At 55.9% G+C, this 12,512-nt stretch overlaps 1 protein-coding gene across 1 annotated transcript in view; it reads left to right on the forward strand.

Annotated features, from left to right (window-relative positions):
* The window catches only part of TTBK1 (tau tubulin kinase 1), a 38,395-nt gene extending 31,564 nt beyond the window's left edge, over positions 1 to 6,831 (forward strand). Inside the window, exons 15-16 of the mRNA XM_088831128.1 lie at positions 4,275 to 5,830; positions 6,441 to 6,831. Of these exons, the coding sequence (XP_088687254.1) occupies positions 4,275 to 5,830; positions 6,441 to 6,831 (1,947 nt within the window). The remainder of the gene's footprint in view (positions 1 to 4,274; positions 5,831 to 6,440) is intronic.
* The last annotated feature ends 5,681 nt before the right edge of the window (positions 6,832 to 12,512 follow it).

A 12,512-nucleotide genomic window follows, 5' to 3' on the forward strand; every position in this document is an offset into this window, starting at 1 on the left:
TTGACCCCCAGGGCATTGAGAGATCCTTGCCCTGGGGCAGCTGGGGCGGGCACTGAGATCTGGGGTCAAGTGTATGAGGGTCTGTAGAGACCTAGGGTAGCAGCTGTCTTCCCAGGTCATCTTACCCCTTTCACCCAGATGGCTGCCATGGGCCAGGGTGCCCGGTGTGGGTGGCACCCCTGGATGAGGGGTGAAGAGCAGAGGAAGGGCTATTGGCCTGGCAGATGTGGTTTGAGTATAGAGATCCAGACAGATGGGTGAAGACTCTGGGAAAGGCTGAGTCCAGCAGAGGAGGTAACCTGCTGGCCTCTCATCTCAGCCAGTCTAGGCAGTTATGGCAGTGGGAGTGGGGGTTCCCGTGGCGGGGGCGGGGAGGTGTGTGCTGGGCAGCTGCTCTGGGGCTGGGGGGCACTGCGGTGAGAGGCACAAAGCCCTCCCCACCAGGCAGTGAGGGTGGGGTGGGGTGGGGGCATCAGAGCTCATAGTCCTCTTGTCCCCGGACAGCCCGCCTTCTTTGACCTTGGGACTGTGGACTGATGAGTCTGGGCTTGGCCTGGGTCCAGGCCAGAGAGTTGCTCAATGGGTGCTGTGTGCAGATGGGGGGTGTGGGGAGTAACCTGTCTCTAGTGTCAATAGCAGGGGAGTCAAGGCTGAGGAGAGCCTGATTTTGCTGGCGGCAGGGTCAGTTTGGAGTCTGGTCTGTCTGCCTCTGTTCACTTTTCCGGCTGACTGGAGTAAACATGGACTTGGGCTGAGCTCTGAAGCTGACAAGGCCCCATGCCTCTCTGCTCTGGGCTCAGCGGACGCAGGGGGAGGGCTGAGGCTTTCATTCTCTCTGAGTGTCTCAGCCCCGAAGGCCTGCCTCCCCTCCTCCCAAACCCTCACCGCATCTGCCTTTGGCCCAACTCCATCCGAGTCACCAGGGAGCTTTGAAACAGATTTCTGGGCCTTATCTCTGACCTAACAGAATCTGCGAAGTAGAACTGGGGGCTCCATATTTTTAAAAAGCATCCTGAAGTAATGCTGTGCCAATCAGGCTGGAGAACCACAGTAAGCAAATTGAAGTCATACGGTGTCCCTGCCCTGAGAAGGGAGCAGGAAGGTGTGAGCTGCCCCGGACACTGGCTTCCCCTCGCTGACACCCAGCACTGTCTCTTCCCTCTGGGGTAGAACAGGGGAGTGTCACTGCTGTCCCCCTCCCGTGGTGTCCTCAGGCCTGGAGGGCCAAGCGCACAGGGGCTGTCCAGGGATCGCTGGCTGATTGAACTGGCACAGGATCACCTGGGTAAACAGGAGAATACTCACTGGACTTAGGCATCCAGGAGAGGCCAGAAAAGGTTAGGGAGGACTTCCTGCTCTCTGAGGAGGAGGAGGGGTGCCTCCAGGCCTGGTGCTTCCCAAATTGGAGCCAGATGGGAATGGGCTTTGAAACAGAAAACCAAGCATGCCCAGGCCAGGGTGACCCTTAGGGTAAATCTGTGTCTTCTCTGAGGTTCACAGCTCTGCTGAAGGGCAGAGGGTCCTGAGTTTCCGCCAGTTGGGAAGGTGAGAGGTCAGTGAGGCAGTGGAAAGAATTCTGAGTTCTGGGCTGGCCTGACTGGTGTGCCTTTGTGACTCAGGCCTATTGATGCGCTCTCCAGGCCTCAGTTTCCTAGTCTGATATTATCAGCAATGCCTGATTTCCAGTGGGGATCCCTCATCCCTCCCATGTAATGGAAGGGGAGGGCTTTGAGATGGAAGGGGAGAGGATTCCACCTATGAGCATCTAACGTGGGCACTGTAAACAGAGGATCCATCCTCTGGATGGGGCTTTTCTAGAGTGATCCAAGAACTGGCCAGATGGCAGGGGCAAAGATCGTTCTAACAGGGATGCCCAAAGAGTCAGAGATGGGCAGGAAAATAGGCTGAGATTCTGCTGAGAAAGAGTGGTTTGGGAGGTTGAAGGATACCCCTGCTGAGTAGGATGTATCTGGTACTGGGTGGGTGGGTTCTGAGCCAGACAGGAGAAACACATAATCAGAACACACTCCGGAGTGTGTTGGGGTCCTGTCTGGTGTCTGACTATCTTGTCTTGCATGAGGAAGGCTATGACAGTTAAGGAGGGGAGAAGTCACAGCCTTGAGCAAATCTTGGCCTTGTGGATTCCTTCTCCTCCACCTGCCTATGGGCTGAGTGCACAGAGACCTCAGCTGGAGAGCCTCTTCTTTCCCTGCCTTCATAGGTATGGCATCTAGGAGTTTTGGGGATTGAGGAGGGAGGTAATGATCTTCAAACTAGGGTAAGCCAGAGCAGGGGGTAGGAGGCAGGGGTGGGATGGGGTTGGGAGGGGGCTAACATTTATCAATCCACTGCTATAAGCCAGACCCACTGCTTATATGACCTCGTTTCTGGTCACAGCCTTTGTGGAGTATGCATTATCCCCATCTCACTTCCTAATCTAGAGACTGCACACTCCATGAAAACAAGGACCAGGTCTGTCTTGTTGATCCACAAATTTACAGCCTCTAACACAGTGGCCAAGACAATAGACATTCAAGGACTTTATGCATGCATGACTGAAAGAAAGACCCTTCAGGGGCTCACCATTTATCAGGAGAGAGAACCACGTAAAGGTGTGCCTGTGAAACAGAGGATGGAAGGTTCTGTGAAGGAAGGATGTGGGAAAACAAGGAGGGTGGTGAAGTATGCTTGGTGGATGGACAAGAAGCTTTTGGGAAAATGAGCTGTTCGAGCTGGGTGCTGGAAGAATAGGAATTTGTCATGTTAGTAGAGAGACAGGGACCCCTGGGCAGAGGAAGCTGCCCAGGGAAGGATCAGAAGTATGAGAAAACTGCATTTTGAGAACTGCTGCAACATAAGCAGGGGAGCAAAGTGAGGTTGGAGCAGAAGGTAGGAGACAGATCATGGGCTGGGATGGGGTGGGGTGAGGTAGGGAGGAGTGAGGATGTTCAAACACCAAGCCAAGGATTGGGACTATCTCCCGAGGACTGTGGGGCCCACCATATGTTTCTGCAGGTTTGAAACAGGGGGAAATGAGATCCGATTTAAGTTTCAGGAAGATCACTTGGGCAGCTGTAGGAAGAACAGATGGGCAATGCAGAATTGAAAAAAAAAAATCAGGCTTGTGGCTGGGGAACCACCAGGCAGGACAGGGCTGTGCCCATGGGGATAGGACAGCAGACAGAGATGTTCAAGAGGAATGCCTGGCAGGACTTCCTGAGAGTCTGGATGGCCCCTGAAGGTGTTGGAGCCCTTCCAGGGCTTTGGGTCTGCAAGGGCTGTGTTTCAGAAAACAGAAGCCCTGTGTGTTCAAAAGGCTAACCAAGTGCTGGATACCGTCGGTACCATCCCCCCAGGAACAAAGCATGTCAGCCCTGATGGGACCTGGTGCTGTGTGGGTGCCCAGGGATGTGTATGATTGACAAGGGTGGAGCTAGAGAAGACATAGCAGCTGAGGCCCTGATAAGAGGCTCAGGTCTTTTGAGTCTGGAAGGAAGAAGGCTCAGGGGAGATGTGGTAAGACTCTAGAAAATCAAGGACATGCCATCGCGTGGCCAAGGACTCTGCCCCAAACTCCCAAGGGACGAAAGTAATCAAGTGAAAAGGAACTGTCTTTCACAGGCTGGCTGTGACTTTCTGGAGAAGTGTGGACTCAAAATGCATCTACAGAGGGCTGGAAAATTCCTGGCTGACAGGCAGGTGGGAAGGGGGCTGGAGCTCCAGGGACCCTCCAGGGGTGGAAGATGGCCCAGACTTTGTCCTGACAGGTTCTGGCGGCCCGCGGCCAACTCCCTGGCTACAGAGGAACTATATTCTGTGAGGAGGCAGTGAGGGCAACCCAGACACTTGCTGCTCCTCTCTGGACCAGGTTTCCTCACCTGCAAAAGGAAGGGTTGATCTATATGGTGACTATGATGGCTTGCAGTTGTCATTTTCTTCTCTGGACTGAACTACTGTTGGCACTGGGTTTCAGGATACACGTGGGATACAGGAGAGGAGTAGGGGTAAAGGGGAGGGAGATGGAAAAGCCACCGGGATAAAGGCCTGGGACTTCCAGGGGACCTGGAGCATGGAATCAGTCATCAGAGATTTATTGAGCAGTTACTAGGTCCCAGGGACCAGCCTAGGCTCCAGGGGTGGAACAATGAACAAAACAAGCCTCCGTGCCTGCTCTAGTGGAACTCACGCTCTGGTGGGCCTCCAAGACTGGGGGTGCAGTCAGACCCAGGGGCAGGGCGGTGACCTCAGTGGGTCCCTGTGTGTGCCCCTTGCAGGTATTCTCTGTGGCACCCCCGTTTGAGGTGAACGGTCTCCCACGAGCTGTGCCCCTGAGCCTGCCCTACCAGGACTTCAAGAAGGACCTCTCCGATTACCGTGAACGAGCTCGGCTGCTCAACAGGGTCCGGAGGGTGGGCTTCTCGCACATGCTACTCACACCCCCCCAGGTCCCACTGGCTCCTGTTCAGCCTCAAACAAATGGGAAGGAGGAAGAGGAGGAGGAGGAGGAGGAGGAAGAGGAAGAAGAGGAGGAGGAGGAGGAAGAAGAAGAGGATGAGGAGGAGGAAGAGGAAGATGAGGAGGAGGAGGAGGAAGAGGAGGAGGCAGTGGCCCTGGGGGAGGTTCTGGGACCACACAGCGGCTCCAGCAGCGAGGGCAGCGGGAGGAGCACAGACCGGAGCCAGGAGGGTGCGCCTTCCACGCTGCTGGCCGACGATCAGAAAGAGTCCAGGGGCCGGGCCTCGATGGCTGACGGGGACTTGGAGCCTGAGGAGGGCTCCAAAACGCTGGTGCTCGTCTCCCCTGGTGACATGAAGAAGTCGCCCGTCACTGCCGACCTAGCCCCGGACCCCGACCTGGGCACTCTGGCCGCCCTCACCCCTCAGCAGGAGCGGCCCCAGCCCACTGGCAGCCAGCTGGATGTGTCGGAGCCAGGCACCCTGTCCTCCGTCCTGAAGTCTGAGCCCAAGCCCCCCGGGCCTGGAGCAGGGCAGGGGACAGGAGCGGTGGCCATGGGGTCAGGGGGAGTGGCAGTCACCTCCTCACCCTTCACCAAAGTCGAGAGGACCTTTGTGCACATTGCGGAGAAAACCCACCTCAACGTCATGTCTTCCGGTGGACAAGCCTCCCGGTCTGAGGAGCTCAGCTCTGGGGGCGAGCTGGGCCTGGAGGTACCCTCTGATGGGAGGGTGGCGGAGGAAGGGGCCTCCACACACCTGGAGAATGGCATTGCCCTGTCAGGGCTGGAGAGCTGTGTCCTGTCAGCACACCCGGGGAGCGGTCCCTTGGAGGTGACCACAGACTCACTGCCCAACGGCCCAGCCCTGGCTGATGGGCCCGCCCCCGTGTCCCTGCTGGAGCCAGGCCCCGAAAAACTGGCCACCATCTCTCCTAATCGCCACGCCGTGCCAGGCCCTCGCCCCAGGAGCCGAATCCCCGTCCTGCTGTCCGAGGAGGACACGGGCTCGGAGCCCTCCGGCTCCCTGTCGGCCAAAGAGCGGTGGGGCAAGAGGGCCCGACCACAGCAAGACCTGGCGCGGCTGGTGATGGAAAAGAGGCAGGGCCGCCTGCTGCTGCGCCTGGCCTCTGGGGCCTCGTCTTCTTCCAGCGAGGAGCAACGCCGTGCCTCTGAGACTCTCTCAGGCACAGGCTCCGAGGAGGACACGCCTGCCTCCGAGCCTGCGGTGCCCAGGAAAGCCGGGCGGGCAGCTGCCACCCGAAGCCGGATCCCCCGCCCCATTAGCGTCCGCATGCCCACGCCTGCCATAGCCCAGCAGCCCCCCGACAGACCCCAAGGTGCGGCCCCAGCATCTGACACAGCCATCACCAGCAGGTGAGAAACTGCTGCCAGTCCCGGGGTGGGGTGGGGGTGGGGGTGATGGGGTGGCAGAGGGTGACCACAGAAGGCTTCCTCCAGAGGAGGCTTTCCTGGAGGCAAGGGATACTGATAATTCAGCCACACCTCCCCAACCAAGTCTCTCTTCTGACTTGGGTCCCAGCCCTGGCACTGGACTCAAGGGAGTGTCTGGAGGGATGTCAAGGAGGCAGGCTTGGAAAGGTCGATGGGGGGTAATGGGGTCCACATACAGTCTCTGGTGTGCCACAGGGCATTTGAGGCTCAAAGATAAAGGCTAGAATAGTTGGGAGAAAACAGGAATATTAATATAAACACAAGTACATAATACAGTAGAATGTAAAGGTGAAACAGAGACATCAGAGAAAGCGCGCAGCAAGCTCTTTTGTTAGCAGCCCTGGTGGTGGGTGGGGGTGGGGGAGAGTAGCCCTTAGAGGCCCTGTCCTCCAGTTTGTTTGCCTCGGTTTGATCGTCTGTTTGATCGGCTCATCCACCTCGGAGGATGCACGACTCTGGGGCTCAGTGCTCAGGGAGATTCTGAAACTGTCTCTCCTTTTGTTTCTTTGCCCTCCTCTCTCATCTTCCGCAGGCTCCAGCTGCAGAAACCCCCAGGGACGGCCATTGCTGCTGACCTCCGTCCCAAACAGCCCTCTGGCCGAGGCCCAGGCCCCGGGCGAGCCCCAGCCGGCACCAGGCCCCCAGCCCCGCGCAGTCCCGGCCTCCCTGCCTCCTCCGCGCACCATCCCAGCGCGTCCCCGCGGAGCCGGTCGTCGTCCCGAAAAGAGAGCCCCTCCCCTTCGCACCAGGCCCGGCCCGGGCCCGCCCCACCCCGGGGCGCCCCGCAGGCCCGGGCACAGCCTGAAGGCACCCCCGCCCCTTTGGGGGGCCCCAAGAAAGGACCCAGAGGGAAAGTCCAGACTCAGCGCTCAGCAACCAAAGGCCGGGCGGGGGTCGCGGAGAGCCGGGCCGGGGCCAGATAATGATGCGCGCGGCTCTCTGCGGCCCCCCCACCCTCACCCCGGCCCCCCACCCGCAGCCGGCCACACTGAAACAGCTCCCAGCACAGCCTTAGGCGCCTGACGCGCGCCACCCGTGCACCCAGCTTCCCGCCTGCACCCACGAGGACGCGCGCCAGCACACGCAGCGACCGCCCGCCGGCCCTGCCGATCGGGCCCGGGCCCGGGCCCGGGCCCGGGGGACCGCCCGCCTCCCCATCCTTCCCCTTCTCCGCCTCTCCTCCTGCGGCCCTTCAGGTGGGGCAGGCTCACCCTCCGCCCCGGGGAAGGCTCAGCGACTTTTCACCAAGGACTCCACTAATGGGGACCCCTGCTCACCCACCAGGCCTCTGCTGTTCCCCATGCCCCGCTAGGGAACTCTGCTTACACATCCTGCGGCGTCTTTCCCTCCTCCTGACCCTCTTCCAGCCAAAGTCCCCCCTCCCACTGCCCCCCTTTTTGGAAAGGCAGCCTCAAACTCCAGAAATGGAGGCTCCAGCCTCCCACTAGGGGCTAATCCCACCATCCCCTGGGAGCTCAGGTGGTTGGAAAGATCTCTTCTCAGCTGCCAGACTGGAGCTGGGGAGGTGAGAACTAGGAGCCATTGGTCTACTCAGGTGTGAGGGGGCAGCTCTGACCTGCCCCAGAGTCAGCACCGTCCTTGACACCCTGTGGGAAGCAGTGGGCAGGTGCTCCCTCGCACCTCTAGGGTACAACGACCCCCTTCCCCTAAGTTTGTGTGGGAACCATCAAGTGTGTGGGAACTGCTTTCCTGGGCAAGTGTTTCCCAGTGAGAAGTTGCGGGGGGCGGGGTTTTAAAAAACGTTTCACCCCTTCCCTTGCTCAGGACCCCTCACCATCAGGAATTCCTTCTTGCCATCTAACCTCAATCTTGCCTACTGCAGTTTCGGCCAACTTCTCTCTCTCCTGAATTCAGTGGGGGTGGAGAATGACTGGTTATCATCTTCTCTGCACTGGTCCTTTGGAGATTCAGGGACCCAGTTCTGGCTGCATCACCCTCTCTGTCCTCCTGGCCCTGGAGAGTGGGCTGGATCAGATCATCATCTCCCCCAGTGGGAGAGAGAGCAGAACAGCAGGCAGACAGACAGACAGCTGGCCCCTGCTCTCGAGGCAGAAAGGCCCTTCTCACTTCTGGATTGTACGTTTCTATGATGGGTCCAGCCCCAGTACCCTCCGCCTCCAGCTCACCCTTCAGCCTGTCCCCTGGTCCTAATCCAGCCCATGCAGCTGAGCAGTCCCTGCAGAGGGCAAGCGAGGCCTGCGCTGCTCAATGAATGGATACGGGGCCTCCTCCTGGGTCTGGCTCCTGCATAGCTCATCCCCACTCATCATCAGCCTCAACTGCCTACATCTGGGCCAAGGGGCTGCAGAGGGGATAGTCAACCCTGCCCATTTGGGACAGGTCCCCTGCGCTCTTCCTCCATTCTCGGCACCCACAGCCTCTGTCCCCTGGCATGGCCCCTCTGTTCTTCCCTGGGTCACAGAGAGCAGGGCAAGACAACCTGGGGAAGAGGAATAAAGGCCCCAGCCTGCCCTAGTGGTCTGGCAGCATCCAGCCTCCATCACTTAGAAGGATGCCTGTGGGGAAATCGGCCCCAAGAGAAGCCTGGTGGCGCCAGCTGAAGCCCCTGATGGAGAGCTGGCAGGTTTGGGCAGCTGCTTCTATGCCAAAGTGGTGGCTTCTCTGCAGACCAGCCCAGGGGAGGACTCCAGGGTGGATGACCTTCAAGGTTCACCCTTCACTGACGCAGAAGCTCCCAGAACACTCAGGAAACCTCTCCGGACAGAGCCCTCTTTGTCAACCCGAGACCCATCCCAAGGCCTCTACTGCCCTCTGGGTCCAGCAGAGGGGGTGGAGGAGGGGCCACTCCTTCCCACCTAGAGCTTCTTCGAATGACAATCAGCTTGTGCCAGGTGGGGACCAGGGCATGACCCCTGGTGCCCAGGTCCTGGGCCTGCTCCTTGCCACCAACCGAACCGTGAATGTAGGGCCCCCCAGCCTCACCCCTGCCCCAGGACCAACAACACCCTGGTTTGGTGTTGGGAGGAAAAAGGGGGCAGCCTGAGAGAGCCCCGAACCCATCCCACACTCTAGCTTCACCCAGCACTTGAGCTGGGCAGAGACGCAAAACCCTGTCTGCCCTTGGGATTCCGGACCTCCCTAGGGCTCCCAACTGACCTCAGGCCTCTGCATCACTGAATGTCACCGAGGTGGGGGAGGAAGGGAGGGGACAGTGTGTGTGGGGGCTAGGGGACTGACTCTGCTCCTTCCCCCACCCCGAAGGGTCTAGGGCAGAGGAAAACACAACTTCCAGTGCCACCACCTCCCACTGCAGTCTCCTCCGCCTTGGGCACCCATTCCTGCCCACCAAGCCCTCCCAGTCCTGAGCCCCTTCTCTATAAAAGAGTGTCACACCACCACCACCACCACACCCTCCAGCATTTCCCCATCGCCACAGCCTGTGTCACTGCAGGTCTGCTCACCCCAGAACATGCCTCCCCTCCCCAGCCGCACTGTGCACGAAGAGGGTGCAGGTGAGGAGCTGTGCCCCCAGTATGTGGGCTGCCCCCTTCCCAGCTCCTCACAGGGGCCTGGCTTGCTCAGTCTTCTCAGTTGGGGTGGGGTCAGGGGGAATCAGCCCTGGTGAGCATGGAGTGAGGGGCAGGAAGTTGCCCTTCCCCTCCCTGGGGAAGCCACTGAAGAATGTTTACATGCCAAACAGAATGTAACACCCTCCCCCACCCCTCCTAGTCACTGCATGGCCTCTGCCCACCTTGCACCTGTCCATCCCCACTCCAGCACCCTGGAAGCCGCTGTCATGATTAGATCGGGTCTCGGAAGGGAAGTAGCCATCACACCATTAAAAAGCCTGTGGACCTTTCTTTCTGTTGGCCTGGACTCTTTTTCCTTTGGGGGATAGGGAAAAGCCCAGGCCTTGGGGCTGGACGTAGGCAGGGTGGAGAGAGCAGGCTGGTGGGAATGTGAGGAGGGACTGTCCTGGAGGTTGGTTGTCTACAGAAGAGGACACAGAAGCTCAGGGTGCATACAGGTAACTTGCGCAGGGTCACATGGGTGGAAGGGGATGGCCCTGCTGTCTCTGATAGCAAAGCTCGGACTCTCTCTGCTCCCCTGGCTCCAAGAGACTTTTAAGTCTAGCTTTGTGCAGAGAGGGAAGGGGGAAGAATTTTCATTGCCCCCAAGTTAACAGACAAAGGCACAAGTGTTTGGAAAACCAGAAAGTACAGCAGCTTATAGGCAAGGAAGAATAATGGTCATTATTCTAGCAAAATCTATGAAAATCACAAATGAACAGAGCCTCTGACCCAGCATCTCCACTCCTAGAAATGTATCTTTAAGGATATATCTGTAAACTCTCAAAATTATATGTCCTAAGTGATTCATGGCAGCATCCTTTGAGCTCCACAAAGCCTCATCTGCAATTCCGAAAGTCAGAAAGTTCTGAAAACTGGGAGATAGACATCCCATTAGATCAGCATCAACTCATTTGATATTGAAAACTGACAAGACCATTTATAGTCTTTATTAATTTCACTTATCATACATATTTGCAGTGAAGTATTAATGTGTTTGATTATGGGATGCTGCCTTAGGTCCTATTGGGGTGTTTCCTAATATATGGACTATACACTGAGTTGCCTTTCTAACTCTAAATGTATTCTGAATTCTAAAAGATTTTCAGTTGTTTGGATCAGAGACTGTAAACCTGTAAAAAGCAAGCTCTGAGAAACAATCTAAATGTCCATTTAATGGGGGGCTGTTAGTAGAGCATGTGATGTCTTGGGGTGCTGTGAAGCTCTGCCATGAAGGAGGTGGTTTTTTGTACCTAGTAAAAGGACTGTGTGTGTAATGTCCACCTATTTAGATGAGTTAGAGACCTCTGGTTGCTTTGGGAGGCCTGGGGCGGGGGGTAGGGGGAGGGAGGCTGCAGTGGAGTGTACTTGCTATACTTTCTGTATTTTGGACCCTAGGTTCAGTATGTGTGAATCTTTCACCTAGACAATATATAAACAACTTCTGTCCCAGGGCAGACTCCCAGCACTGCCTGGGATCTGAGGGAAAAGGACCCAGGCTTTGATGTAATGCTCTCCCTCCGAGAAGACCACCCCACCACAGCTCTGACATCCCAGAGCCTGTGTAACCATCTCCTGTTTCTTCTGACATGATGCAAGGGAGCTCTAGGGCCTGATTCACTAGCTTTCAGTGGGTCCCCCATGCGCTTTTACGTTCCTTTTTGTTCAAAAATGTCAAAAGCAGGTCATGTTTGTAATAAACAGGCAAGTGCTAAAAGCATGTAAAATAAAATACAAAAGCCTCCTATCCACAAACGTGACCATCTAGAGGCAATCCTTGTGAACCCCTTTGTGTGTACCATCTCAGACCTTCTAGGTTTATAATAATAGCACTCTTTCCATATGTATTTCTTATAAATAGAGGAGCATATTATACCTACTATTCTGAAAAACAATTTTTACACCCAACAACATCTTAAAATGCAGATCTTCCTTGTTTTTAGTACATCATAGAGTTGTACAACCAGTCATCACAATCAAAGTTAGAATATTCCCATCAGCCCCAGAAAGAAGCTCCATACTGATCAGCAATCACTCCCATTTCTCCCCAGCCCCTCAAGCCCGAGGCAACCACTGGTCTTTTTTCTGTGTCTCATCTGCCTATTTTGGACATTTCATATCATTGGAATCACACCATACGTGGCTTTTTGTGACTGCCTTCGTTACACAGCACGTTTCCAAGGTTCACCCATGTTTAGATATTATCAGTACTTCATTCCTTTTAAAGGCTGAATGATATTCTGTTGTAGGGATAGACCACATTTTGTTTATCCATTCATCGACTGATAGACTTTGGGTTGCTTCTACCTTTTGGCTACTATGATTATTTCCTTAATATTTATTTGTTTATGTATGTCAGGTCTTAGTTATAAGACACAGGATCTTTAAGCTGTGGCATGTGAACCCTTAGTTGCATGTTGTGGCATCTTAGCTGTGGCATATGGAATCTAGTTCCCTGACCAGGGATCGAACATGGGACTCCCTTCATTGGGAACATGGAGTCTTAGCCATTGGACCACCAGGGAAGTCCCTGATAAAGGGTTTTAAACAGACATTACCCTGTCCGATCTGTGTTTTACAATGTTCATTCCAGTGGGTGTGTCGGGGAAGGGGGTTTGAGAGGGGTGAGACTGGAGCTGGTGGGAGGGGCTTGTATCACTTGTTTTAACCCTCCTGCCAGACTGCATGTTCACTGAGGGCAGGGACTGTGGCAGAGGCATCTTTCCACCTTACAAAATGCTCTTGTTAATACTACTATCACTTCCCGTCATCACCACCAAATCGTTCCCAAGTCTACTAGCACCACAAGTAACACACACCATATCAACAATTTAGCTCTTTCCCCAGAGCTTTCTCAGGGAGTCCAGCCTAGTGCAGGCTGGAACATCTCTAGCTCAGCAGCTTGGGTTAAAGACTGGGGCCAGAGTCAGGGGTCCAGGTCTTCTCTCTGCTGCTGAGTCACTGGCTGGTGACCCCAGCCAGAGGTGTTCTCAGCCTCCCAAATCATTTTCCTTATCTATTCAAAGTGGGGGCTAGATTAAAGGAGAGATTAA

This window comes from Moschus berezovskii, chromosome 23 (assembly GCF_049115385.1).
Source record: "Moschus berezovskii isolate FMDL1 chromosome 23, NW_MosBer_1.0, whole genome shotgun sequence".
In the NCBI taxonomy this organism is placed as follows: Eukaryota; Metazoa; Chordata; class Mammalia; order Artiodactyla; family Moschidae; genus Moschus; species Moschus berezovskii.